At 30.7% G+C, this 26,670-nt stretch overlaps 3 protein-coding genes across 7 annotated transcripts in view; 1 reads left to right on the forward strand and 2 right to left on the reverse strand.

Annotated features, from left to right (window-relative positions):
- Positions 1-17,868, reverse strand: part of LOC117607495 (cholecystokinin receptor type A) — a 59,339-nt gene extending 41,471 nt beyond the window's left edge. The window contains exon 1 of the mRNA XM_076692258.1: positions 15,961-17,868. The gene's annotated coding sequence lies outside the window, so the exon portion shown is untranslated. The remainder of the gene's footprint in view (positions 1-15,960) is intronic.
- Positions 4,945-11,254, forward strand: LOC117607496 (uncharacterized). Of its 3 annotated transcripts, none has more exons than XM_034331254.2 (5): positions 4,945-5,185; positions 5,490-5,647; positions 6,375-6,486; positions 7,672-7,871; positions 9,906-11,254. In XM_034331254.2, exons 2-5 carry the CDS (start codon positions 5,588-5,590, stop codon positions 10,158-10,160), a joined length of 627 nt encoding a protein of 208 aa, XP_034187145.2. In that variant the 5' UTR covers positions 4,945-5,185; positions 5,490-5,587; the 3' UTR covers positions 10,161-11,254. The 3 variants fall into 3 exon arrangements, with proteins under 3 accessions (XP_034187145.2, XP_034187146.2, XP_076548375.1); XM_034331255.2 differs by having other exon boundaries at positions 4,945-5,102; XM_076692260.1 differs by lacking the exon at positions 4,945-5,185 and adding an exon at positions 5,292-5,412.
- A 2,104-nt stretch (positions 17,869-19,972) lies between the features above and the next one.
- The window catches only part of Ptp10D (Protein tyrosine phosphatase 10D), a 41,489-nt gene continuing 34,791 nt past the window's right edge, over positions 19,973-26,670 (reverse strand). For 2 of the 3 annotated variants that reach the window (XM_034331249.2, XM_034331247.2), the window contains 2 exons: positions 25,137-25,226; positions 19,973-23,942 (listed from right to left, as the gene is read on the reverse strand). In XM_034331249.2, the coding sequence (XP_034187140.1) occupies positions 25,165-25,226 (62 nt within the window). In that variant the 3' untranslated portion in view covers positions 19,973-23,942; positions 25,137-25,164. The remainder of the gene's footprint in view (positions 23,943-25,136; positions 25,227-26,670) is intronic. The other variant, XM_034331248.2, reaches the window with a different exon arrangement.

The raw sequence follows: 26,670 nt of genomic DNA on the forward strand, positions 1-26,670 counted from the left end.
ATTACCTATATGAATATGTGTACAATTTGGTTCCTATATATGTATGTATATGTAATAAAATACAGAGATTCTTTCAGTATCTCCAACCCTTTCGTTATGATCACTTCTGTCGTAGATTGTATTACCATGTTTTTATATTAAATTGTCTAATTCAATATCTGAATGTAAACTAGGCCACCATCCACTTCGTGACTGACATACTGGAGCAAAGCGATTAATTTGCAATAAAAGTAATTTTAACAGAGTTGGGACACAATATAGCAATTAAAAGTAGTGTTTCAACATTTTGGCGAGCAACATTTCAGAAACACGTGGAAGCATTATTTAAACGAGAGCGAATTTACAAATATAGTCACTTATCCTCGTTTCGTTTTAAAAAAAGAGAAAAACAGAAAGTGCATTTAGCTATACAGCACTATCACGAGAATTTGACGAAAAAGGCCACAAAATCATTTCCCGGGCGTAGTACTTGAACGTTCCATCAAAGAGTAATACACTCGAGGATTGAATTTTTATCGCACCCTTAACTACAAGAGTAAAAAGAGTAAAATGGAACGTACATCACGCTGGTCACGAAAGAGTTAAATGGTCCAGTTTATCTTGAATAAAGATTTGTCGTAAAAGTTAAATTGGGTGAAAACACTCCACGTTAAGTAGTTTCATTCTTATCCCACCATATGACTAATGTGATTTTTGAGTGCAACTGGAGATTTAAATTGTAGGAAGTAAGGCTATATCTTCAATATTTATTTATAATTTCTTTCCAATTTTATTAGAGGAGCATAATAATTTTTATTATTTTGAGTAAACTATTTGATTATTGATGGGGGTCACACTTTTTAAAATACAATCTTTTATTTCCAATGCACTATCTTATATTTTTTAAATATTTTGAATAAGAATATTTTCAGTGGAATAAGATTAGTAATAAAATAGATCTTTCAAAATGACCCATATTTTTCATTTGATAATTACTGAATCACTCTCTGTACAGAGTAAGTACGTACATGAAACTCATTTTATAGTATTGACAATATTTCAAACAATCTAACATTACAAGACTTATGTACTTATCAAACTTGTAGAAACTTAAATATTTTGCTGAAGAAGCAATAAAACTTTAAGATTTAAAGTACTTATAATCAAAATACTTATGAACAAGCAGGAGATTAATCTATAGGTCTTATAGATTCCTTTGATGTGACTAAAATTATTTAGATGAGCAGAAAAATTTGCATCGTTTATAATAGATACATATTGTAATTTTTTCAATTTATATGATAAAAATGAGAGTCTCTTATGGGAAGTATAAGGAGTTAAGGAAGATTTTCTCGAAGACTTCATTTCCTTAGAGCAGATGAAGAGTCTAATGTGATCTTGAGGGATGGAAATAATTTTCGAGGGTAGGAATAGAAATAACGTTGTTACTTTCTGCTATCTCATGGCGATAAAAAGTTGGATAATATATGAGAATAATCTTTTTACAGGAGCTTTATCCAAGTAGAGATTTATTTTAGCTCGGAGACTTAACAGCAAGACATTAAATTGTTTTAAACTACATATTTCACGTAGTCTTATTCAATATTCTATAATAATTACAATTTTTATTTTTTCTTCAAAATGAATTTCATTTTTAATTACTATATGTCGTAAAAAAACATGTAATTATCATAATTCAAAAGTCAACAAAATTCTTTCATAAATGGTCGAATATTAAACATTCTTAATTTTTTTTTAAATCAGAAACAAACTTAAAAGTATTACGTTTCACAATTTATTTGTCTTACCATTTAAACATATCATGGTATACTTTTCCTTTCCCATATTTTAAAACTGCGAAAATTATCCTTAACTTACGAGTCCTATAAAAACAAATGGCGGCTTGAATTTGACCTGCAGGCTGTAATTTGCCGACCCTTACGATAGTTTGATCACCTTATAACTCTGTGAAACATACAACCTAAGAAAATGAATTTTCCTTGCATCGTGTTCACCCTTCGAAACCATGTACTTACACGTCGCTTCTAACATACTCTTTTCTTCTATTGCCAGGGGATATTGCGGCAGCTTCACTGTAATGAACTTTTAATCTCAAAGGTGCTGTGGTCTTTCTAAGTGATTGAATAAACAGAACGACCTACGATTTGTGACAGATCTAAAAACGCGGTAAGATTTGGAATGTTTAAAAGAAAATTAGAATATCTCCTAAAGATATCTACAGACAATAGATATATGTATACATAATAATTACGTATTTTCTAGAAATATCAATTTGAATTGGTCATTTGATATCAATCCTTCATCAATTTCAGCACTTTGTACATAAAACTTTTTATATATTTTCACATATCCACGAACTTCTCAATTGGGTATAATTCTATGTTAAGAAATGTGTTCACAGAAGATTATCCCTTAAGGGATAAACCCTTTCAGAGTTGTTATGTGAAAGAGGGTTGGAAAGATTTATGACGGTGATGTTGATAAAGTGGAGCTTGATTAAGTGGAAGATCTCAAAGTTTAGTAGATCCAGGGACTACTTGGCCCATCCGTAACAGAACGTCATAAGTCGAGGAAATTGAATTTTAATTAAAAATTATCAAAAATTAAAGAAATTAAGTTTTGATTTCGTGAATATTGCTAAATTACACTTTCCATTATTAAATCATTATTATTTAATATTTCTATTTTCTATATAAATTATAAATTTTTAAATTAGTACCCGATACAGTGAGTCTAAAAAAACATACAGCAACATGAGGAACTTTGTGTTAAAGTAATAAATATGTAAGATCGTTCGTCCACGTGTTGAAAATAAAACAAAAATTTTTACTCACGAAAACTAATAAAGTTCTAATAGCGTATAATAAAACGATTTTCATAGGGGGCCTAAAAGAACCATTAGCTTATGATTAACGAAAATCAATTGGACGCTGAAGGCACCAGCATATGGCAAACGAATTTCCGAAGTACCCGAAGGCATTATTAATAAATATTAAAGTATCAATACCTCATTTCGGATGCATGTATAATTTTATGGAACACGTTTTAATTTCCATAGGAATCCAACACCATACTATTACGAATTCTTTTATTTATTATTTAAAAATAAGTATATTATATACTTGAAAGTATAAATAATGAAAAAGATTTATTAAAAATGAAAATACTGGCTAATGATACTTGCAATAAATTCAACATGGAAGTCAACATCTGAAATTTTGTAAATTTATATTGAAAAATAAATATTGTTTATATTTTTTTTTCTCTTCTACTGCAAATTTAGAAAATAGGATTTTAGCGCTTTGGTTATAGAATTTCGATGCATGAACTGGATCGAAAGCGTCGTATTTCATCATCAGACCATGCAGTTCGTTGAAACCTCAAACAAGAGGGAGTGTATTATTGATTTGAAACTGCGGTTTCGAATTCCAAAGGAAAATCAAACGTCCACGAGACACGCGCCAATTTTCTGAGTAATATAAAATCAGAATGTTTCGTTTATATAAATTGATGACATAACATGTGTCAACTTTGATCCGTATTTTGTGTCTACAGTTGCTTCGAAAACAAGTCTTTACCTATTTACAATTTAAAAAGTGTGAATAACCAAACTACGTGATAACTCCAAAACAATCATTAATTTGATCTCCAATTTTAATGCAAAAATTATTGTTCCAGTATATGAAACTCTTTCGTTTAAAAATTATGCATTAACCTTAGGTTTTGTGAGGTTCGGTCACGATGGACCCAAACTCCTCTGTTCAGGGGTTAATTCTTGGTCGTTAAATTATTTATTAGTCAAACCGCTGAAAATAGCATCAGTCTGAAAGCTCTTCTAAACATCGTGACCTTCCATTATTTGTTACTGTATTTACGATGTATTTCAAGAGCTGAAGTATAAGTTTCTTCTGCTTCGTCAATAACACGAAACATTTCACGCAAAGTTTTGTGTTGACTTTAACGATGTCACCCCCATGTACGACCACTCTTCTCCCTGAGCATCAATAACAGAATTAACTTAACCCAACGTGCGTTACTAAACAATCAAATGATAAAGCTGGTTATTTACTTTGTATCTTTCTTCAAAATGCAAACGTACTGTAAATGAAATCAGTATCAATGTTGGTAAAAAGTTTGTACATTGTTTTTTAAGGGAACGGTTGGATGGCAATATAGACTGTCTTTAATACCCTGTCTCCTCGTAATGAGTACAATAGAATAAAATACAAAAAAGTTGCATCTTGGATTTTCAGGTTAAGGTCAATTTTTTGAAAACGTTTTTCTAACAATTCCCACTGATGTGAGGACATAAAATCAGCAATAAAATTCAGAGAGCATTTTTTGTGGCTTATATACTAGATTGTAGTCTTTACAAAAATTGTACTATTTAAAAATGACCAATTATAAATAGTTTTCAAATTATTATGTAATTAAAAATAAATTACATATTCGTACGTTGAATTAACCTCCGAATGATGGAAATCAGATATAATTAAAATTTAATTTAAAAATTCCTTTTTCTACATTTTTAATAATTTATTTTGACATTACTTTTTGAGTAATGAAAGCCTTCGTTTAAAAACTTTAATAGTGAATTTTAGTAAAATATTGGTATATAAATTTCACAACTTTGGGTCGCGATTGACCTAGTTTTGCTGTTTGAATGTTAAATTCAAAGTTAATCCTACCTACCTGTGTACTGAATTAATACCGAGCTATGTAAGGATGTTTTTCTATTTCCATAAAATAAAAGATCATTCATCAAATTCTATGGGACACGACAGACGAATTAACGTCGTCGCAAAAACCACGAACGTTTTTCATGAAAGAATGACCTTAGAATATTCAATGCCTCTTACGATCTCAGCTCGTGAAACAATAAATAGTTATTCCGCCATTACTGGTCGCGAAAAGAAAACGTCTGAACACCGATTCCAACGAGATACGATTGGTTTTCAATACGATGTCGTGAAACTGTTTCATAAAAATACCAGACGTTTCATGAAATTCCACGAAAAGGCGATACTGCAAAGCGCTTTGCTTCGAGGGATGATCGAAGTTACCCTCGACTGAAACATCAAAAGGAACGAATAGTTGAAACAGTGAGAGCGAACTTTTTGATTTTTTGTGGATTTTTATCATACTAGAATCGTTGGTGACGAAACTCGTGTTTTTGAAGAACAAGGTATCTCGATATAAAGGATCTTGCAAAAACGTTCGGCTTCCGAATATTTAACACTCTGACGGTCGTATATTTTGTGGAACCCATGGCTTTTGTTATTTCATATTTCTTTCTATATCAATAAAAAAACAAACTTACTGAAAGAATTACAATGTTCGGAGCTCTTAAAATTACTACCTTTCAAAGTAGAATTAATGTACAATATAAAAAATATAAATAAATTAAAAAATGTTTGTATGAAATGTTACATACGTATTAAAATCACAGTCCCTCAATTCTTTAAATTAAAATATTCAAAATGAAATAGGTTTACATGATCAACCTACCGGAAGGAATATTTAAACAAAGAAAACTTGTGAACGTTGTTAATTATTAATCTTTAAAATTCACGTTGACGAATCTAAAATGGAGGCAACAAAGACGGAAAAGGTTCATAAAGAAAACAACTCACCGACTCATAAAGTGGTGAGTCAATTTTCAGTTTCTTAATCATAAACATTCATATATTGATAATTTAAATCATTTTTCTGTTACATATTCATTTAACGTTCTGATAAATAAATTTATTCTTTTGATACACCTTTTTCCAAACTAGAATCAACTTCTTTAAAAATTCTCTCTTTTCTTTTTTTTTATTTCAAAGTACAGTTTAATATAATAAAATGAGTACACTATGCAAACTTTGTTAAATATCAAGAACTAAGGTTACTGAATTATGTTGCTTGTACGTCAAAAAGTAAATTGATTGACTTACATCACTTAATTATCACGCTACTTCCAACGAGAATTCCATCGTTCTATTTCCATACAATTTAATTTAATTTTCATACAATGTTTAGTTTTTTCCATAGGTCTTCTATAAAAATGTACATTTATAGAATTAGGGTTGACATTGTAGCCACCTTTAGCATTGATTAATTTATAACATCCATTAATTTCTGAATTAACAAAAAATTTTTTTCTAAATATTTTTTAAAAATTTTCAAACTCAATTTTTGTTGAAAACTACTTCCTGCATGAAAACTATGAAAAATGTACACCACGACAAGTTTAACTTTTTCATGGCAAAAGAAATGTTTGATGACCACTATGAAAATCAATAGTTATGTCATAGAAAATCTACAATTCTGATGGTGTACATTTTTCTTCTGTTTTTGAGGCATTCTGCATACATGGAAGTTCAATTTAACAGGCTATGACAGGTGCAACGCGTTTCGATGAAACTCACGGTTCGACGAATCGTTCTACAACAGCACAGGAAATAATCAGGGATTTACAGCCGATCGCACTACGTACTGCATCAAGTAAGTAAATTAATTTACCAAGGTAAAATCTATTAAGTTGTCGCCGACGAAATTGTCAATTTACTCGAGAACGTTGAATGGCTATAACTAGTATTCATTAATTGAAACATGTTTTCAGAACTATAAATTTGAAATGAACTGTAAATGAAAACCTGAATTTCCAAATGAATTACTGCAATAAGATGTATCATCGATAAATAAAGCTAAATATTAAACGTACCATCCTGATACATTTTCTGAAGTTTAGAGAAACGTTATCAAATTCAAACAGTCGATACTTTAATTCGAGCGTGAAATTGTATGTCTAAAGTTCCAAGAGAAACGTTCGCTATCCGTAAACTAAATTTATCAAAGTTCGAAATGTTGGGGCTGGATTTTATAGCAAGATTATTATCATTGTAAAAACTACTAAAAGCCCGATCCCTGCGATTCACGCTCTTTTTGTTCTGATTAATGAGATTACTTCGTTAATTACTTCATTCTTTGAAAACAAAGGTGGGGTATTTACAGGGTGTCTCAGATCTTCTCGACCAAATATTATTAATAGGTATAAATAAAAGACAAAAAAATACAAATTTTGATCATTTGATCAACTAGACAACAGTATGTCACAATAACTTTTCTGTCAATTATACTTCTCATCGGTGAAAATTAATTTTAAAATATATTTTTCATATTTCTAATAATAACAATCACAAAATGCGTTAAATAACACAGAGAAAAATCTAGTGTCCCTAATTTTTTCATTGCCTCTGGTAACGTATAAAAATAGGTTTGTATAAATATTAAATTTTAACGTTCAGAGACACCTTAAAGTTTCATATCATATTGCCACTATGGTTTGAGTTGCAGGGTACGTATTACGTTACTCTGAGAGAATGCTTTGATGGCTATCTTTGCTTTAGACGATTTCAACTACGTATAATACAAGAATTAGTGCAGTGTGAGATAAAATCAACCCAGGATGGTACGTGTTTCGGTAGATTCAGAACTGCATGCAGGATCAGTGCAAACAAACAATTTCTAGTACCTCTTGCGACGTAGAATCACTAATTAATTAATATTATCATAAAATTTTAATCAGTAAAGCATTATGATAGAAAAATATTATTATAAAAAGGAACTAATCAATGGAAAATTATAAACAATTTAAACGTTCCGATAACTTGAATTCGTTTTTATCAGGTTCAGACGAAGGAAAATCTGGCATAAAAGACAAAGAAGAATCTCCAGAATTATTACAACGAAGGTCGAGGACCGAAACTGTTAGGCAAGATGCTAGAAAGCTGAAGAGTGCCACCCTAAACAGAATGGGGAGAATGTTTAAACAACGATCACAGACACCTGTTGCCGATAAATCATCTCTAAACGCGGAAGGAAAGATGGTAAGCCTTCGATCCATAAAAACGCAGGTTGTTCGGAAATATGTCAATTTTATCATTCTTTTGTTATACTGTTATTAAATGATCGATTTGATAATATTGAAAATCTAACACAATTTTATGACATGAAAATACATCGATTCGAGTTTTAAAATTTGGTGGAAATAACTATATAAATCATTTCTCAATCGTTTTCACTCCTAATTTTTTGTATTAATTATATTGAAAATAGATAGATGATCAAATCATGTCACATGTTTCGAAATTTATTTGATATGCGACAATCTAATACATATTAAAAATTTGTTTAAACTATTAAACTAAAAGGGGCGCGCGATGTGTGCGTAATAGTTCACGAGTAGAGGGTAGCTATGATACTATTTCCTGTCACACGCGAAAGTGCAAAGTTGATAGAGCCTAAAGTGGATAGGATAGTTGCTGAAGCACTTAGCAGGAACTTTGTTTACTCTAGAGAATACATAACATTGCTTGCTTTGATTAGTTAACTAGAATTAGCAGTGACTAAGGTTATATTATAATTAGTTAAGTGCATATGAAATGTCAAATTTCTATAATCTTCATAATTATTACAAATATTACAGCTATACTATTCTAGAGATCGAATAAGGGTATGGTATACGAAGCATTGTTAATACCAAATTTATTTTTTAATTCAAAATTTAATTTTTATCACCGTTACTTCCTTTGTAATTATCTTTAATATAGATAAGAGAAAATTTAAGTATTCATATCTTGATGAAATTGCTTTTTTTATGTATTGATATAAAAAAACTTTTGTTTTCTTACAAATCATAAAATAAACTGTTGTAAATCACGGTTAAACCGAAGTGGACATAAACTTTTCATAGCTACACCAACAACGAGATTTCTTAATGAAAATGGCACGCAGTTGTTCTGAAATGTTGTAAACATTAAACAAGTACTTTACAAAAGTTTTCATAGCTGTCACTACGTTATATAAACAAAATTCTTGCGACACGTATTACTGCCGCGTTTTCTGTTGCAACAATATCAGTCCAGGAATTTAACTGTAATTGTCCCGTACCGAGAAACACGTTTTACGAGGATTTCGAAAGTCAGTTTATGACGGTTTCGCCGTTTTAATATAAACCTTTTAATATTGCCGGCAATAGTAGTTTCCCTTTTTTCTGCAATGGATTTAGAGTTTTGATTTTCGTTTCGTTCTCAATGGCTAAATCGCGTCATAAACTGAGTCTTTCCGAAGGGTAATTCGACAGTGGTCAACCTTCGAGGGTCAACCTGGATCAAAAAACCCCGGCGTTGCCGAACTTTCGAGGTCCTCCGGTGCATCAGATATCACTCCACCCTCTCCTGGACGAAAATCGCGCTAAGGGCGTAAGGAAGGACGGACTCGATTCTCAGGGGACACGCTGATTGGAAAATCATCTTTTCGTATGAAACTAATCAACCTGTTCTCCCCGCTAGGCGAGAAAAATCGAGAAGGTGAAAACGCCACCAGAGCGTCTAGCATACTTTATAAAAACAGTGACATTCGAACGCAACCGACACTTATTCGATCAGATTCATTGGACGAATTAATTCAATCAGCGACAACGTTCGAAATCACTGAATCAAGGAGAGGTCTATGGGCGGCCTTCTAGAGGAGCCCGTTCTAACCCTTCCATTTACTATCCCACCAAATATCGAATGCAATTTGTTTTTACTGTTCCCCTTTTTCTTTACGACTGAACGTTATTTAAAATAAATTTCAATTTTTTTAACCAAGTTTATCAACTATGAGCGTCTACCGAGGTTTTCTAGCTGTTGGCCCCAAAAATCTTAATTATTATCACTAATTTTCCGGTAATAATTTAAATTTTGGTCCGCCACTGCATCTGCTCTGACAATACTGAATTCTTTTTCTTAATCACTCTAGAGAAAATAAAATTAATAAGTGTCACGCTGAGTGTATACAACGCCAGCTATAATTAAGAGCAGACGACTGACCTACTTCCACAGAAGGGTGTTTTAATAAAGAGAAATCATTTTTGATAGAATACAATGAAATCAACGGAGAACTGCGAGGACGAGGCTTCGAAAAAAGAGAAGAGTAACTCTTTGGGCAGAATGTTCAAGCTGGTGGATAAAGATGGTTCGCCGAAAAAATTGTTTCATCCTCGAGCTGGGTCCTTGAGTCGTATTTTGCGCCGACATCCCAATAATGACAATAACGACAACGAGAAGAAAGTTACAGAAGATAACACTCCGGGGATTTTCTCGAGGATGCTGAGTCAGTTAAGAGGAAAGTAAAAAGCTTCAAACTTTAACCACACGATATACATATCAATACATGATTTTCTAAATTTTGCTTATACTAGCTGTGTATTGCTTGTACTTGCTTCTTTTGGTAGCAATAATTTCTATAATGTAAAGTGAACTGAATTGTAGTGATACAATTGTAGGAAATCATCGTTCTATGGTTAACCCTATTCCCTTACCCTGGGGCATTGAACATTCTAGCACACATAAAAAAATAAGACCCTTTTGTAAGGGTAGGAAAGTAGGGTTAACTGAAAGAAAAATACTGTGTAAAATGATATAGGAAGCTGTAATATTTTTCTCTATTTAAAACAAATTCTTTTGTTTTAATTGAATATTCTGTGCATAAGGGTGGCAAAATACTAAAGTATCAGGAAACTGCAGTTTTTATTTTAGAAAAAAAGGTATTATCAAATACATAGTATTCCAAATATTGGCATATTAACCTGAGTTTGATTTCTTGACTTGATGAGTACCTTAAATTTTATCAACCCTCGAACGACGGATCATGGAGAGAGAAATACGATTTTGTATTTCATATTCTTTCCATTTGTTAAATTTTACATTATCCCCCTAAAAATTATTCTTCCGACACATAAAACTCTTTTGTTGAAAAATTAAACAATTAATTTTAGGTTAACATTCTTGTACGTATTTTGTAAATTTGGGTCACGATTGACCCAGGCTCCGCTGTTCAAGAATTAATTTTCGAATAACAGAGGCTGGTCTTTATGAATCTAATACAATTTCGAAATTGAAATTTAATTTTAGATTGTTTTCCGTTCTCAAAGAGCATGTTGTTCCTTTAGTAAGATAAGTGTACACAATTTCTCCAGTGTTTGCAAGATCAGAAACTAACAAGAAGACTATATCAGGTTCTACCCAAAGAATTATAATAAACTTTTGTATTAATTATTTTACTTGTAAAAAAAAAGTTAGTACACTTGAATTTTTGCCACCTTGCAAGCACAGTGTTTAATAAAATTGATTTCTTGGGTGACAAAACAGCTCCCAACCTCTGAATCTTACGAACGTGTCATCCTCGTGATGAGCAAAATCAGAGAGGCAGAAAGATCTTGTTATACAATTGAACGCTTTCCCTGCCATCCTTTCTTGTTCCCAACTAAATAAGGGATATGTTCCCTCGAAATTGCGTTGCCCACCCTATTTAGAAAAACAAAAGCAAGCTGACTTTTTCGTAGGATACCTCATACACGTTTACAAGCTTTCAAATTATGAAAAATTATAGCAAAATATTTAGTCATCTTTCATGTTTCATGAGAGGAATTTCTGTGTAAGAAACAGATCAGTGTTGTAACCTTCTGCTTACTAAAAAGTCCATATCCATTTGGGTTGTTCTTTTATGCGAATATTTATTTCAAAAAATTTCTACTCGCATACCATGGTCCCTGTTTGAGGACCAAAAAGGAATCACAAATGTTCCTTAAAAATCAATTTCGACGGAATTATTTTGCTGTAAATTCTTACAAATTAATAAAAAGAAAATGGGTTTTAATTTATACTTTTGATGACAACTAGTCTACCGATCTTTATGCAAATATGTATTTTTATACATTTTTTTTTCTCTTTTCAAGTCACCCTTTAATTCACATATTTTACACATTTTACAGATTTTAAACAATTTTTTTTCTATATATACCACATTGTTTGCATAATCTTTCTTAGTCCATCATTTTCTTTGTATGGATATACTTATGAATATATTTTATTAAGCTTATACTTTTTTGAATCCAATTTTTCGGCAAAAATACTGCACTACGCACTGGTCACTAAAATGTTAAATACTTTCAACGCAAATTTCGACTCACATCTTCCATTCGATACTTACCGGCGTAGCGTGAATCACGAATGTTATTTACGAAAGCGATTTTTGGTTACTTTCTGTTCTTTATTTCAAAAACTTCCATGTGACACAGATATCAAAGGACAGTCCCATATTTTTTGCCAACACGTATGAAATGAGGGCAGCCAACCAAGTAAAATTTGCTTGATATTTTTGTTTACGATGTTCAGGACGCCCACACAGCGGAAACGCGTTGGCGGAGCCGAATATAAAATCCCGTAACAAAATGAGCTCGTTACCTCCGAAGGTGCCATTGAACTCGAGAACGACTAATTTGTCTTCGTCAACGTCCGTTTCATCAACTCAATCACAAACCACAGCGTCACCCCAGAAATTGTCTGCTTTCGAGTATTCCATTTAAGATTTTATGAAAGTAATCAACCATTTTCGCGATTGGACTACGCTTATAGATCTTCTCTAATGTGAATTTCTTTCGATTTTTCAGCAAGAAGATTTACATAGATGAGTAATAATACGAACACGTAAAAATTGGTTCCCTCTGTCTCGTGGTAACAAGTATCTCGTCTTGTTAAAAATCAACTGATAAAGATATTTTTAACTACATTAATATTTATTGTAGAATTGATTGTATAGTAAATGAGAAAATTATTAAAAAGGAAATGTATCGCGTGAATTTGATTTTGCTTTATAAGGGCAGCTTGTCAGTCATTTAATAAACTAATAAATAAATGCTACCTTTCATTTAATTAAATATTATTTGATAGAAATGTTTAGAATTTTTTAAATTTTCAAAAATTTTTCCAACTTTTTCAAAATCTTATTTTTTTAGTAAACTGAAATCTCGAGTCGTTTGGTTCAATTTTGAAAAATTATTCGTAACGTGTCGTTAATAACCACAGATGGTCAGATTAAAGGAATACTAAAATATTTGATAAAAAAGAAAGAATAAAAGGAGATAAACAAGACACTTATATCGGAAGAGCCATGTTTATTACACATGCATATGTCTTTCTTTTCGCTTTTTTTGTGCGAGACAACCTGTGTCCCTTTGTGTTACACGCTGTACATTGTTTCAAATATCGACTAACATATTTTTTCAGTAGCGTTACGACAAAAGTATATTGGATGATTTTACGAATCTTAGCAACGGTTGTATAAATTGATTCGTGAAATCATCCCAATCGGTTGTTCATGAAGCTGATACAAAATTGTATATTTACAAAAAAGAAATGTAAAATTATTTAGTACATATATCATGATTTTTCTAGTGCACACAAATCTCAGCATGTATGTTATCAATAGAAAAGTTGCATATAACAGAACATGCTTGGTAGAAGTCTGCGATGTTTAATTATTATTCAGTAATTAATTCGTACTATGATTTAAACGCCATTGTGTTGGAAAAATTAGTGCATTCGAACTCATAATTTGTACTGTGTGAAAACAGATATTCCACTTTCCATTTATCTTATTTTCTATTCAGCGATGATTTAATTATTCGTACAGATCCTTTTCCTTCTAATGAAATATAAATGAAAATAATATAACTTTGTGTATTATATTATTTTTTAAATGAAAATTTGCATTTACACGTCCAGATTCATTTGCAACCGTAATCAACATTTCTTGATTACATATTAAATGTAATCATAATTAAAAAAGGATACGCGTTTCATTATTCTCGTACGAATCAATTAAGAAATATTTTATTATTTTTATTTTAACAAAATTGTGCCATGAAAGAAAAGACTGCCATTTGTATTTATTTTTATTTATATACATCGGAGACACGACAATCAAGCACACTTTTGTTAAAGCAAATATCTATGATTTGGGCGCACTGTTTGAAAAATATAAAACCATTCTTGATATGGTATTATACTATCTACAAGATCGCATTTATTTCTTACAATTAATCGATTAATTAATTTATCGTACACCCGCCTCCTGTATGTTCGTATCCTCCTATCTGTGTGTTTCAGTTAATCGACTGAAAGTAATTAGCACGAATCGATATACATATATCATTCTTGGAAATCAATCGTTCCTGTATAACGGAGAAATATTTTTCAAACAAGAGTCCATTAAATGTTGCGCGTGTTTGTTTACTAGTTTATCACAGAATAACGTGTCGTTATAGTAATAATAAGAAAAAGGGAAAAAAACAATATTATTGCATTCAATTTTAGGGTACAAATAACTGATTCTATTACAAAAATTATTTTTCTAACTTGCAATGTTTTTAATTTGTTTCAAATTATAATTAGCTTTCTTTTGTATAAATGATCAGCATTATAACTGGACTCAATATAATGACAACGTGAGCAAGGGAAAAGCATTCATAGTATTTCCGAGAATCTATTTTTTAAACTTTTGTAAAAGCAAAGCATAAGCATTTTGTTTGAAATTGTATCAATAACTAAGCATAGCATCTTTTCACATGAAGTATAATCTATGTCAGATTTTTCACTGACTTTTGTGATTACTAAAATTCAAACTAAATTCACCAAGACTCAATGGTGAACCCTTGTAAATGTATGACATGGTTTTCTCACTGCATTGTAAGAGTTCTAAAAAATCAATAAATACCGAATCATTAGTTATGAGTAATTAGGATATTCCAATTACACCTCCTTAAAATGAAATAATTAATTAATTAATCTTTCCAATCACCAGGCTTGAAAGTAATAATTAATATGAGTCGAGTCGAGTACAATTAAAATAGCGAATATCGTATAATCTGAGCCAAATATTTCGGAAATAGGCACACAGATTGTTATATTAAGACAATTTTATACTTTTTTAATATTTATAATGGTCCATTGAATTTTTTTAAATTTAGAATATGTAAATTTGTGAAACAATATTTGCTGCAGTAGAAAGTTTCCATATTTCCGAAATTTTAGAAATACGATGAACATAAATTTGAAAATATAAATATATGAATAACTAGACATCATGATGAGCTTTGAAGTTCAAAGAAGAACTTCAATCACATTTTCAAATAATTTATTCAGCTGCAAGTTTCCTGAATAATTGAAATTTTACTGACGCGATATGAAATATAATTATTCCTCACTGTGTAAAACAAAAATCCTTTTCACCATCATAGAAATAATACTACTAAAATTATCACGAATATTTCTGTGAATACTGCTAACAGAAATTAATGGAAAACATTCCAGACTTTTCCAAAAAAATTGACGATATTTGAAACAAACGAAACAACTAATAATTTTTTAATTGTAAAAAAATTCAAATTCATTTAAGCCAAATATATTTTTATTAATTTAAAATGAAAAGTTTGAATGCAAACGACCATAATACTCGGCGAAATTGTTTCGAAACAACGAACTCAGTGAAAGAATAGGTAGAGTTTATAAATAAACATGGATTCATGATTATTCAGCTACACGAGAAGTATCGATAAACATACACACGTATACACGTACAGCATAAGTTAGTAAAGAAGTTCGATGGATTGGAAACTGCAATTGTCCGGTCAATGTTTGCTTTTTTTATCGATCCGTTGAATAAATTCTTTCGCTTATTCTCTAAAGACACTACTACGATTATAGATTATTACCGTATTCGATATAATATACGTCTTACACCAGAAAAATCCAAAATGTCAGTACACAGATCTTACAGCTCTATAATACTCTATTTGCATTTGGCAATCAATTGGCAAATTTTCTTGGTCATTAACAACCATCGCGAAGCGTTATAAAAATAATCATTGACGATAATATCAATTATACAACGTTTCGTTTGATAACAATATTCTTCGATAAAGTACGTGCAATTTTGAGTATATATTTGAAATCAGCCATTCCATAAAATTCGACCTTGATTAAGGATCTTTTTTGAGAAAGTAACTTATTGAATTTTCTTGATAAAATGCAATAATATTTAAGGTAAACAATGTCTAGCTAAATACTTTGATTAAATGTTTTAGAACCTTACCTCGGTGTCAATGACAGTCCCTCTTTCGGTGATATAGTGGCTGATATATTTTGTGTCATTCTGCTTCACTAAACCGTGTAAACGCATGTAAGTAAATCGTCTTCTTCGGAACTAAGGTGGTAGTCATCATGAAGAAATCACAGAGGCCACGTTTAAAATTCTTCAAATAGCACAGTACCGAGCATAGTAGGCTTTCGTCCAAGGGTTCACCCAGCCTAAGCCTTCACGGTCCCGACGAGACTGATGAGGGATAGGGCCTCATACAAGTTTGTGGCTCCCCACCACTTGCGTATAAACGATTACGCGGAAGAATTTATAATTGATAGTGCTTCCTAATTATATACTAAACTTCATAAAACTTAATAATCAAAAATATTATTTTTTTCTGTATCGCTGTTAATATCGATATCGTCAAAATTAAGGGTTTGAGAATTTCTGTTTCTCTAATAACACCATTTCCCCTGGGGAAGCACATACTGTTCGATACTGTTCATGAAAATCTCCATTTTATTCTCTTATATTGTATACCATTAATAGGATGAATCCAATGTTTCCTTTCCACTTTTATTGTTAGAAGTAAAAGGGATAAAATTTCAAACTCATTAATCTTTCCAAGGAAATACTACATGAGAAGCGTGTGGCTAAAGGCATAAATCTCAACGCGAACGCGATCGAATGAATTTTCGAAATAAATGCAAAGTTAAGGGTTAGAATGAGTATCGAGGCAATTTCTTGAAATAACGAGATACAATGGGGTTTCGATTATCCGAGGTTCCATATTATCCCAAGCTCTTCGAATTTTATATTGAATAGCAGCATTGATTTTAAATGCTGAATCGTCAAAGACACAATACGATTCACAAGAGTACCATTATGTAGCTGATATCATCCCTTCTTTCATCTTGATATTGAGCATGGAAGGAACCGTGGAATTTGGGAAACGATTTTCTTTCATAATATACGAATTTTTGATTATCTAAGCTACACTCGAATCCACATTGCCTTGGTTAATTGAGACTCTGTTATAGAGCGCTGAGCTTGGTAGCCTCCTTTAATTCTTTAAGAACGAAGCACTTTTAAGTTCGACAGAATAATTCCATTATGCTTGTCCTGACCCGCAAGGGTTAGGACTGAACAACATCTGTTTTTGCTATTAGAAGTGTCAATCGTGAGGTCGCTTACGTGTCATTCCACTCAAGAAGCTAGACACGTTCCAGACGGACTACATTTGTTAAGAATATATTATTTATACCGAAATTCACAATACCCCTTTTTTATTTTTTTTTTTTCTACGTTTCTGTGAATAATGTATACGGTTGTAGGACCTCTTTTAATTACCAACCCCGCTAACTACCAAACCGAGTAAATTGACCCCCGTCACTTATGAGTACCACAAAAAACTCAAGATAAATTGTTCAAAAAGAAAAAGCAAGAAAAACAGAATTTGTTGAAAGCCAGCCCCAAGGCATCAATTTTTCAAGAATTAAGATCAACCAGAGTTCAAAATGGAGAACTAGTGTAAGGGTAAGAATCAGAGTACAGAATGCAATTATCGAGTGCAATTATCATTATACTTTTAAATTAGACAATTAGAGGTAAAGTGTCATTAACACGTTGAATGCCGCAGGGGTCACCGATGACCCCTACCAATAACTAAGGGAAATTAATGAAAATGATAAGTAGCATTAATATTATGAGTTTCATAAAGTACCAAATGGAAATTGAAGAACAAAACGATCATAATCTGAATAATTATAAAGTGGCGACATTTAACGTGGTAATCACGTTACTCTATGCTCTATATTCCCAATCGATCACCTGAATAATAATAATTTCAAAAAAATATATAAATATCAATATTTAAAATTAATATAATCCAACTTAGTTATAAAACTAGAATAAATTTAGCACACAAAGGTATAAATTTTAACAAATATCGTCTTCCTTTATTATGTTGCCTTAAATACTTATATAAAACTGAATGCCAAGAACTTGTTCCATTATTCGAAAATTTATACACTTTTGTCTTTTTATGAGGATAACTGAGTGAGATTCTCTTTTGACCAGACTCGATGGAATGGCTGATACATCAATCACGATATCGATATACACATAGCAACGGATCGATAAAAAAGCATCGACTCGTGCGGACACTATTGTCCCTATTACATACTTAAGCGATATACAAACATTCGTCCAAAAATACAGTACACAATGAATTTCGAACACCGTTTTCGATGTTTTGTATTCCGGGAAACTCGATGAAGAGAAAATTCATTTGACCCTGCTGAAAGTAATCGGTTTCCCTATCGCTCTTAAACATCTAACATTCGCCCACGCCTTTATTACCTGGTCGTAATTACAAAATTAAGTACTTTGTATCGTCGAAAAAAAACAAATTTGACTCTAAGTACTGAAAGTGACGATCGGGTTCGTTTCGTTCTAAATACGTCATTATTCAACGTTGCTTAAGAAATTTATATTTTCAGTGCGATTTGGTTGGTTAAAAAATAATTATGATTTTTATTCATCAACTTTAAAGTAGTATAACTTATCGTTAGATTAAAATAAAATTTGTTAATCAAAATAAAAAGCATTAGAATCTATTTTGCCAAGTTAAAAATTAAAGAAACGAGATAATTTCCTTTCGAATTCTCCACGTTATTCTAAAAAAAGTTTGATAATAAAAAAAAAGTTTCAAGTTTTAATGAGTCACTAAAGTGTAGCTTAGATTAGAATAAATTTTATTAATCAAGATAAAAACCATTAGAATCTATTTTATAGTAACGAATTTTGATAAATTTTTCCAAATTATCCATATCAAGCTAAAGAAAAAGGGAAAATAAAAAATAAAAATTTTTAAACTGTAATTAGTAATTGAACCAATCAACGTCTAATCATTTAACAAATTAGGGCTAGAAATAAGTGTATTTATTCCCCAGACCAAATGTTACCATTCTAATACGTCCCACTTCCGTACTAAATTTAGCAGCCTAAAATAAATAAAATAATTAACATAAATCAGTAAAAAGAATTGCGTTACCTATATGAAAATATACCTAGATAAAATATAATTCAAAAATAAAATTGAAGTTTGAAATAACAAAAACCACAATTATTTTCACACCAACCTAACAGAAATTCTTTTATTATTATTTCAATTTAACAGGCTCCGTAATATCACGTTAACTAAAAATAGACTTATTGTGTAATTGAATTATGAAAGATCATTTTTTTAGTTTTTAACGATTCGTTATACAGTTCGGCTTAATTTTATCGTTTTCGCTCTTGGAATCTTACTTCCTAAATGAACTTATGTTTGAAATTCTTAAAAACTTTGGAAAATGTAATAAATGCGATAATTTGATAACATTGGAAGTTGTGAAATTCTTCAAACTACTATTCAAGCTGAATTCTATAATATTTCTGCTATTTTAATCGTTGAACGACAACAATTGGGTTAATGGTAGCCCAAACGTATACAAGGATGTTTTGATTAAAATTATTATTTTGAACTAATTTTTCAATTTTTTATTTAAAATATTTGTTCTCCTTTCATCCTTCAATTATTTGATTAAATTTGCAGTAATTACAGGTCATCGATGAATAAAAATATTTTAAAATTCCATGATAATCATCGAGTTGGAAATGAAACTCGAGAGTGTCCACTGGTCCATTATGAAATTATCAAAGTTACAACATAATTATGGAATTTTGTTTCAAAAATCTTTCTAAGTGAATACGAAGCGTATTAATATTGCTGAATTAAATTAAATTTCCTCTTGTTAATATAATTGTTGCTATTTTGTATAAAGTGTATATTTTCAAAAATTTTCAAAATTGAATTTTCAAATAGAGTTTTGTAATTCATTAAATCAATCCTTTGACTGTATATTACTTACAAGGAATAATGAAATAAAGTGAGAAACTAATTGCTTATAAATGCAGTAGAAATTGAATTGTTTGTAGTATCAATTCTTGCTAATCTAAAACAAATGGAGAATCGTTGCTAAAAAAGTGTAGTATTTTACAGTTAATATGTTATCTTGAAAACTAGCTATTAAAATACTTGCTTTTGAATTAAAAAATAATTATTAATACTTTGCATTCCATTGACGTCGATATTTTGACACTATACAATTCTATGGACGAGACTATAACAATTTACTAAAAATTAAAAACTAAACCAAAACCATTTATAAAATTTTATTAGAAAAACTTTACAAAAATGTTATTATCCTTATTATAAAATTCTAGAATTGTAAACAGTTGAACTATACTATGCTCAAAAGTATTTACCCATCTATATCTCTTTATACATACTTATGATATGTGTACGATTTTCCTTTCAAAATTAAAAGTCTGTTTTTCTAAACACATGAATATTTACGAATTTCCTCACAAATTTATAAAAGTTAGTGAAAACTCCTATCGTAATATGATGAATTAAGAGAAATTTAGGATTAATCGCATCTCCAACTATATCCAACTACAATATAACAGTATCCTGCCATTTTTGTATATTTATGAAATACTTTTTTAATATATTTTACATATTGTTAATCACTTTTATTTTATCAAATCGTTTCCCCCACAGATATTTAAATAAATAGAATAAATAAAATACAAAAATAAAAGATCGTACAATTATATTAAAAAATTGTTTCCAAATGTTTCTTAGAAAACACTATGCCATCATTATTATTAGATCTCTGTCACTTTAAACTTCCATTTTTTCCCCCTTTTTTATTATATTTAAGCTACTAAAGTACATCAACAAATAAAATGGAAGTTTCAAGTGAAAGAAACTGAAATCATTAGACAACTAAAGTATACACGCAATCATTAAATACTATACAAAAACAGAATATCAACAAAATTAACATTAAATAATTATTTCCAATATTAATCAAAGAAGTATACGAAAATGTACCTTGAATCAATTTTTCAATATTGTCTGCTTGGTATTTTCACAACATCGGATATGCTTAACGATGGACAAATACTTTTGAATGATAGCAAAAAGATGAAGATAGCAGTCAAAGGATTAAAAGAATCATTCGTGGAACAGCTAAACGTTGACGACAATGACGAAGAACGAATCGTTTATTCGAATAACACTGCTACCTCGTTCGACTGCTGATTAAATGAAACAAGTGTACACGGATCGTCCAGGTGATTTTCATGATAAGTGATATGATTTCTACGAAGATGCGAGTTTCTTGTTCCCACTGACATGTTTGTCCTATCATGAAAAAGGAGGGCCACTCGTTTTTATCCGTCTCCTTTGTTATTTTCATTCTAGGCAAATGATTTACATTTAACTGGGGTCTCTACTACAGCCCTTGGACGGATGGTTGCCACTCGCGAGTATAATTCAATTAGCAATTCGTGTCTGTTGAGTATGGTACCATTGGATTCTCAATAAATCGAGCACACAGTACAATTACTAACAGGTTGAATTTCACAGGATGAATAGTTTTTAATAATAATAATAAATAACACTGACAACATGTAAGATTCTTTTTAAAAAAGAAATTATAATGTTTGAAACAGTAACAGTGTATTTAAGCATTTAATTTACAAGGAAACAAAATTTTTAAATAAATTTCTTTAAAATTCTTTCCTTACTTTCAAAAATTAGATAATAAATTTCTATGAAAGTTTATGTATCACCTAGATGTCAGTAACATGACAGTCAAAGTATTAATTAAATACGAAGAGTCACAAGTAAATGAGTAATAAATAAATATAAAAATATAATAAAAATTGTGTCATCGAATTATTAATAATTTCTTCTAGGGAAAAGTCTAAATTCACTTCCCCTAGTTTTTGCACGAGTTCTAATTAGAGACTCTTGTTGAACTCTTTCATTAATAAGTCAGAAAGCTAAAAACTTAATCCTTTCATGGAAGATGCAGAGTTAAAATTACTGGGTCAAAATAACTCTACATTCGTTTTCCAAAGATTAAATGACGTTATAGTTCAGAAACTAACTCTTAACATTATGCAATTTAGTACTTCATTTCTGAGACATAAGTAACTGAAGAATTTTTAATAACATCATTATTGCTGTTCAGGATGTCTATGATACTCGATTTATTGGGAATCCAATGATTTAATTGGAACGTGGCAACCCAACGCGGGATGCGCATCTTACAACCCTTAAGATATGCAACCAGGACTAATCTACATCACGATAGGTACCTAAATGCGAACATCGATCGTGTCGATCAATCACCGATAATGCCTATCAAGAGAGAAATACCTTCAATAGAGATTCAAACGTGTCGCTAATTACGGTAATTATTTTCTGAGATTTTCTAATGATGTTTCTATGATTTAACACGTTCAGGCCGAATGGCGTCATAAGATGCCAAACTGGTAGAACTCCCCGTTCTGCTGACATCATAAGATATCAGGCTCAACATACAAAATTTCAGTGAAAATATTTACCATCAGGCATGAAATTCTAGATTTAGACAACAGTTTAGGACCTGAAGATATACAGCTCAATCATCAAAAATTTTGTCACTCAATTTTTTCTAGAATGCCGGCAGATATTTTAATTTTTCTCCCAGACTAAACGTGTTAAATCCGAAAATCCCATACTACAATCACCATAGAAATGTCATGTCGTTAATTTCTTCAACGTGCCTCCACGATCGTTCTAAAATCACCTAATTCATTCGAAAACATCGACACGTTGATTGATATTTTTTTATTAGTGTAATGGATCAGCGTGCTTTTCACAATGTCACGCTGAAACATGCTTCATCGATATGTGAGCAATTAATGAGAAAATAAGGTGATCGATGTCCGTCACTGCTATTTAACCATGCAACAGTATTTATTAGTAAACACTGTTTTTTCCAATTATCCTGCAACTTTTAATAAATCTATCAGATCTATTCTTCCTAGTTTAGCCAGACACTTACAGCTTTCTTCGAGTAAATTCTTTTCAATTTGATCATTTTTCATCATCCTTCGTCACTCGATTATTTAACAGCTTCATTTTTTTCCGAAATTTTTTGACACCAGATGAAGTGCGATTGAACGATGTTAAAATATAAGGTGTTTCAAAATTAGGTGGCCAAACGTGAACGCTTCCTTGACAAATTACTTTTATGGTCTGTATATTCCCTCCATTGAATTTTTATTCATAAATTTATGAATTATATAATGATTTTATTAATTTATGGGGCATTTAAAACAACAAATGTTTAACTTTTGAAATTAAAATAGTCCTAATTATTTCTATTATACGTTAATAATTTGCTAAAATCCATTTATTTCTATAACAATACATTTATAAAAATGTTTTGGACAATTCACAAAATCATTTTCAGAATTTCTCATAAGCAAATTTTCGTTTCGTTAAAATCTAAACAAAAAGTGTTCATAATTTGATAAGGAAGCATTTTTTAAGTTCGTCCACCTGTCTACAATATAAAAAATGAGAATTCTCGTTGATTCTTCCTCAGAATGAGTAAATTACCTTTCGAATGACACATCCACCCTGAAGCATGGTGGGAATGAATTATTGTCGGTAGATTTACCATCCGTGCGCTGTCAGGACGACCTCGAACTTTTCTGGTTCACGTGTACAAAACTTCGAGCAAGCATTGGCGTTGTTCGTTTCACAGTTTCACAAATCTCGAGCCGCCATAAAGGAAAACTAAAACCGTATCACTTGGGCGCGCGTCGCCCTTCACGAGGAAACTAACTAGAAAAGAATCACTTCTGGAATATTATGGCTGAAATAATTCATCACAAGTCATTTCATTCGAACCAAACACTCGGATTCTTCTCTGCTTCGTCTTCAGCTTCCATCCTCCTTGTTTGGGTTTCAAACACCCAAGGCGTATCATTGAATGCCACTGTCGTCCTTCAAGATACCTCTAAATCCTAGAGTTCGTTGATCCCTGAATAAGACGAGGTATTCGAGCATCACATCCCTGATTCTGCTATTCCTTCGTCGTCTGTAAAAATACACGATAACAAATGAGAATTTGGTTAATCGAAAAGAATTATTACGATACGTGAATTTATAATCATGCTCAGGCTAGACGAATCATTTTAAAAACAGTTAAATGCAGAAGAAATAACTACATATCTTAGAAAAAAAAGTATTCCGACTAAAAAATGATAATTTGTAAAATTATAGAAAGAATTATATAGTAACGATTTGTTATTCTTGGGGCGGAAATTTGCTCAGAGGGTGAAATTATCCCTTAACATTTGCTGAATTTTTCATTTATGTGATACACCTTGTAAATCGTGAAAGATAAAAAGAATATAAAAGAAAAACAAATGAGAAAAATAAATCATGTTAGGGGATGGTTTCATCCCCTCAGAGTATATTTTGGACGAATAAAGAATCGTCCCTTGCATAATTCACAAATGTTCATTAAATTCAGAGCTTTTGGACAGAGAAACTTTCCTTATTAGTATTTTGAAATAAATCTGAATGATGGTATTTTATTAAAGTGTAGTAAATTTTTGTAAAGTATACAAAATGTGCGTAATTAGTGTGGTATTAATTACTGTGTTTTAGATTACAATGGCTGGTTAGTAAATTAACATACTATTATAAATAAGATTCTAAAGTATGTTTAAAAAAAATAAAATAAAAGACACAGAATGTTTGTATACTACTTACAGCTAATAATAAGAAAAATAATTTGTAAATCATTGATATTATAATTAAATGAAATTCGTCAACAATTTTCATGCCATGCAGTTAAGTTTATGCAAATACATAACGATAATTCCTTTTTTGTATGAAATTAACTATAAATTACTGAAATCAGTAGAATAATTGCAGCTTCAAAATGTAAAATAAATAATAACCTGTAGCCATCCAAAATAAGAAAATATTTTTCAAATAACAAAATTAAAGAATTCATTTGATGAATTTGACTGTAGGCTTGCTGCACACTATAAAGAGAGAAATTTTTAGATTCTGCACTATATTTCTAAATAAAGCAATGCAAATATTATTTATTTACTGTTAATCTATTTAATCTATTTCTTAACTGATTGTATTTCTTTCGAAGTTTATATGTTAATTTTTATTAATCTTCGTGCAGTATGCATTAGTAATAACATGCAGCAGTCTGTTTAAAGAATAAAGTAAGGCAGGCGAAAGAGAAATAAGCGAGGATCGAAATTACCATCGACGCAGGAATCGCAGTTCGAGGGTCACCTTTCCTTTTCATCTTCAGCAGGACTGTTTGCGTTTTCAACGGAGCTTCGATTCTTGCCTGGATTCAAAGGGAGTACAAGGTTGCAGAAGGGAAGTGATTCGCTACGTACGGATGTGACACAATTTACCAAAAGCAACACCTTTTGCACGTGACACAAAATCGAATGTAACTCGTTTCGTAAGATCAATATCACTACCACCACCACCATCACCATTAAATCGTTCAAAGGAGATCGGTATTTTAGTTAATAATACCTTATCGACAATTTTTTCATCCCGAAATAAAGATACAAATATGTTATATTGTTGTCGAAAACAATTTTAGTGACTTGTAAAAAGAAAAAGAAATTTGTAAGTTCACAAATCATTTAAATTAACCCATTCATAGCCACATTCTATTTTTGGTTTAAATAATTTGATAATTTTATTACGAATATTCTTTGTTAATTTCAATTTAATTTGGCCACGAATGGGCTAAGGAAGAAGGAACAAAGAACGGAGAAACATTGATAATTAGCAATGGGTTTAAACATATAACTGCATATAAAACATTTTGAATATTATTGAATTTTCAAGAGTCTTGAATATTGGGATGTATACAGAGCTTAGCAAAATAATTTTGATATTTAATAAAGTAGAAATTCATTTCTCATAGACTGTGCGAAACAAAATTATTAGGGGTGGTTTTAATTATTAAATTATTTCTCTTTCGATAAAAAAAATTATTTAATAATATTCAAAACTTTCGAGCTTCGAAATATTCAAAATTGACGAGAAAAGGTATCAAACGCCCGTCATCATTGCATATAAATTATGGTGGTCTTTCGAAGCATCTGCAAATTTTGTAAATACTTCATCAACCTTGAATAATTCATGCACTACTGTTTCCTGTTTCGAACAATTTAATTCAAACACAAGGAAAAAATGCACTTGTCACTCAACAAATTAACGAATATTGAAATTTTTACTTAAATATATTTATGTTTTTTGGGCTCCATTATTTCTGTATTAATTGTACTTGAGCTTTTCTAGAATATGTCATTTCTGGTTCAAAATTCAACAATAATTATGAAAACTAAGGTTTCGATGTACAGACTTTTAGTTTGCACTCAAAAAAAAAATGATTTTTGGAAGTCTGTATTAAAATATTAATTATTAGTACAAAATTTGACAAAGTTTATTAACAATTTGTTTCAATTTTCTTTTTAACTTTGGAAAGTTATAATATATAATATATATAATAATAAAGACACCTTTATGTTTGTAACAAACGCTAACACTAAGTTTGAATGTCTTAAAAAAAATAACAAACATTCCTCCTTTCCTGCAAGAGTAGCAATTGGAAAGCAATGATTTAAGACATCACCAAAAATAATCGATACACGCGCATTTCAATTTGTGCACCACTCTAGGAAAGCTCTTTTTCAACGAACCAACTATAGACTCCCATAATTATCTCTCAAGATGATAGAATCTAGCTTATTACTCATGATAACAGCAAC

Source organism: Osmia lignaria, chromosome 14 (genome assembly GCF_051020975.1).
Source record: "Osmia lignaria lignaria isolate PbOS001 chromosome 14, iyOsmLign1, whole genome shotgun sequence".
Taxonomy (NCBI): Eukaryota; Metazoa; Arthropoda; class Insecta; order Hymenoptera; family Megachilidae; genus Osmia; species Osmia lignaria.

Bases quoted from the DNA above. Each gene is read 5' to 3' on its own strand.
- LOC117607496 (XM_034331254.2), top strand. From the start codon at position 5,588: ATGGAGGCAACAAAGACGGAAAAGGTTCATAAAGAAAACAACTCACCG. The intron at 6,487-7,671 runs GTAAGTAAATTA...CGTTTTTATCAG, and splicing joins CGCACTACGTACTGCATCAA to GTTCAGACGAAGGAAAATCT. The intron at 7,872-9,905 runs GTAAGCCTTCGA...CATTTTTGATAG, and splicing joins TAAACGCGGAAGGAAAGATG to AATACAATGAAATCAACGGA.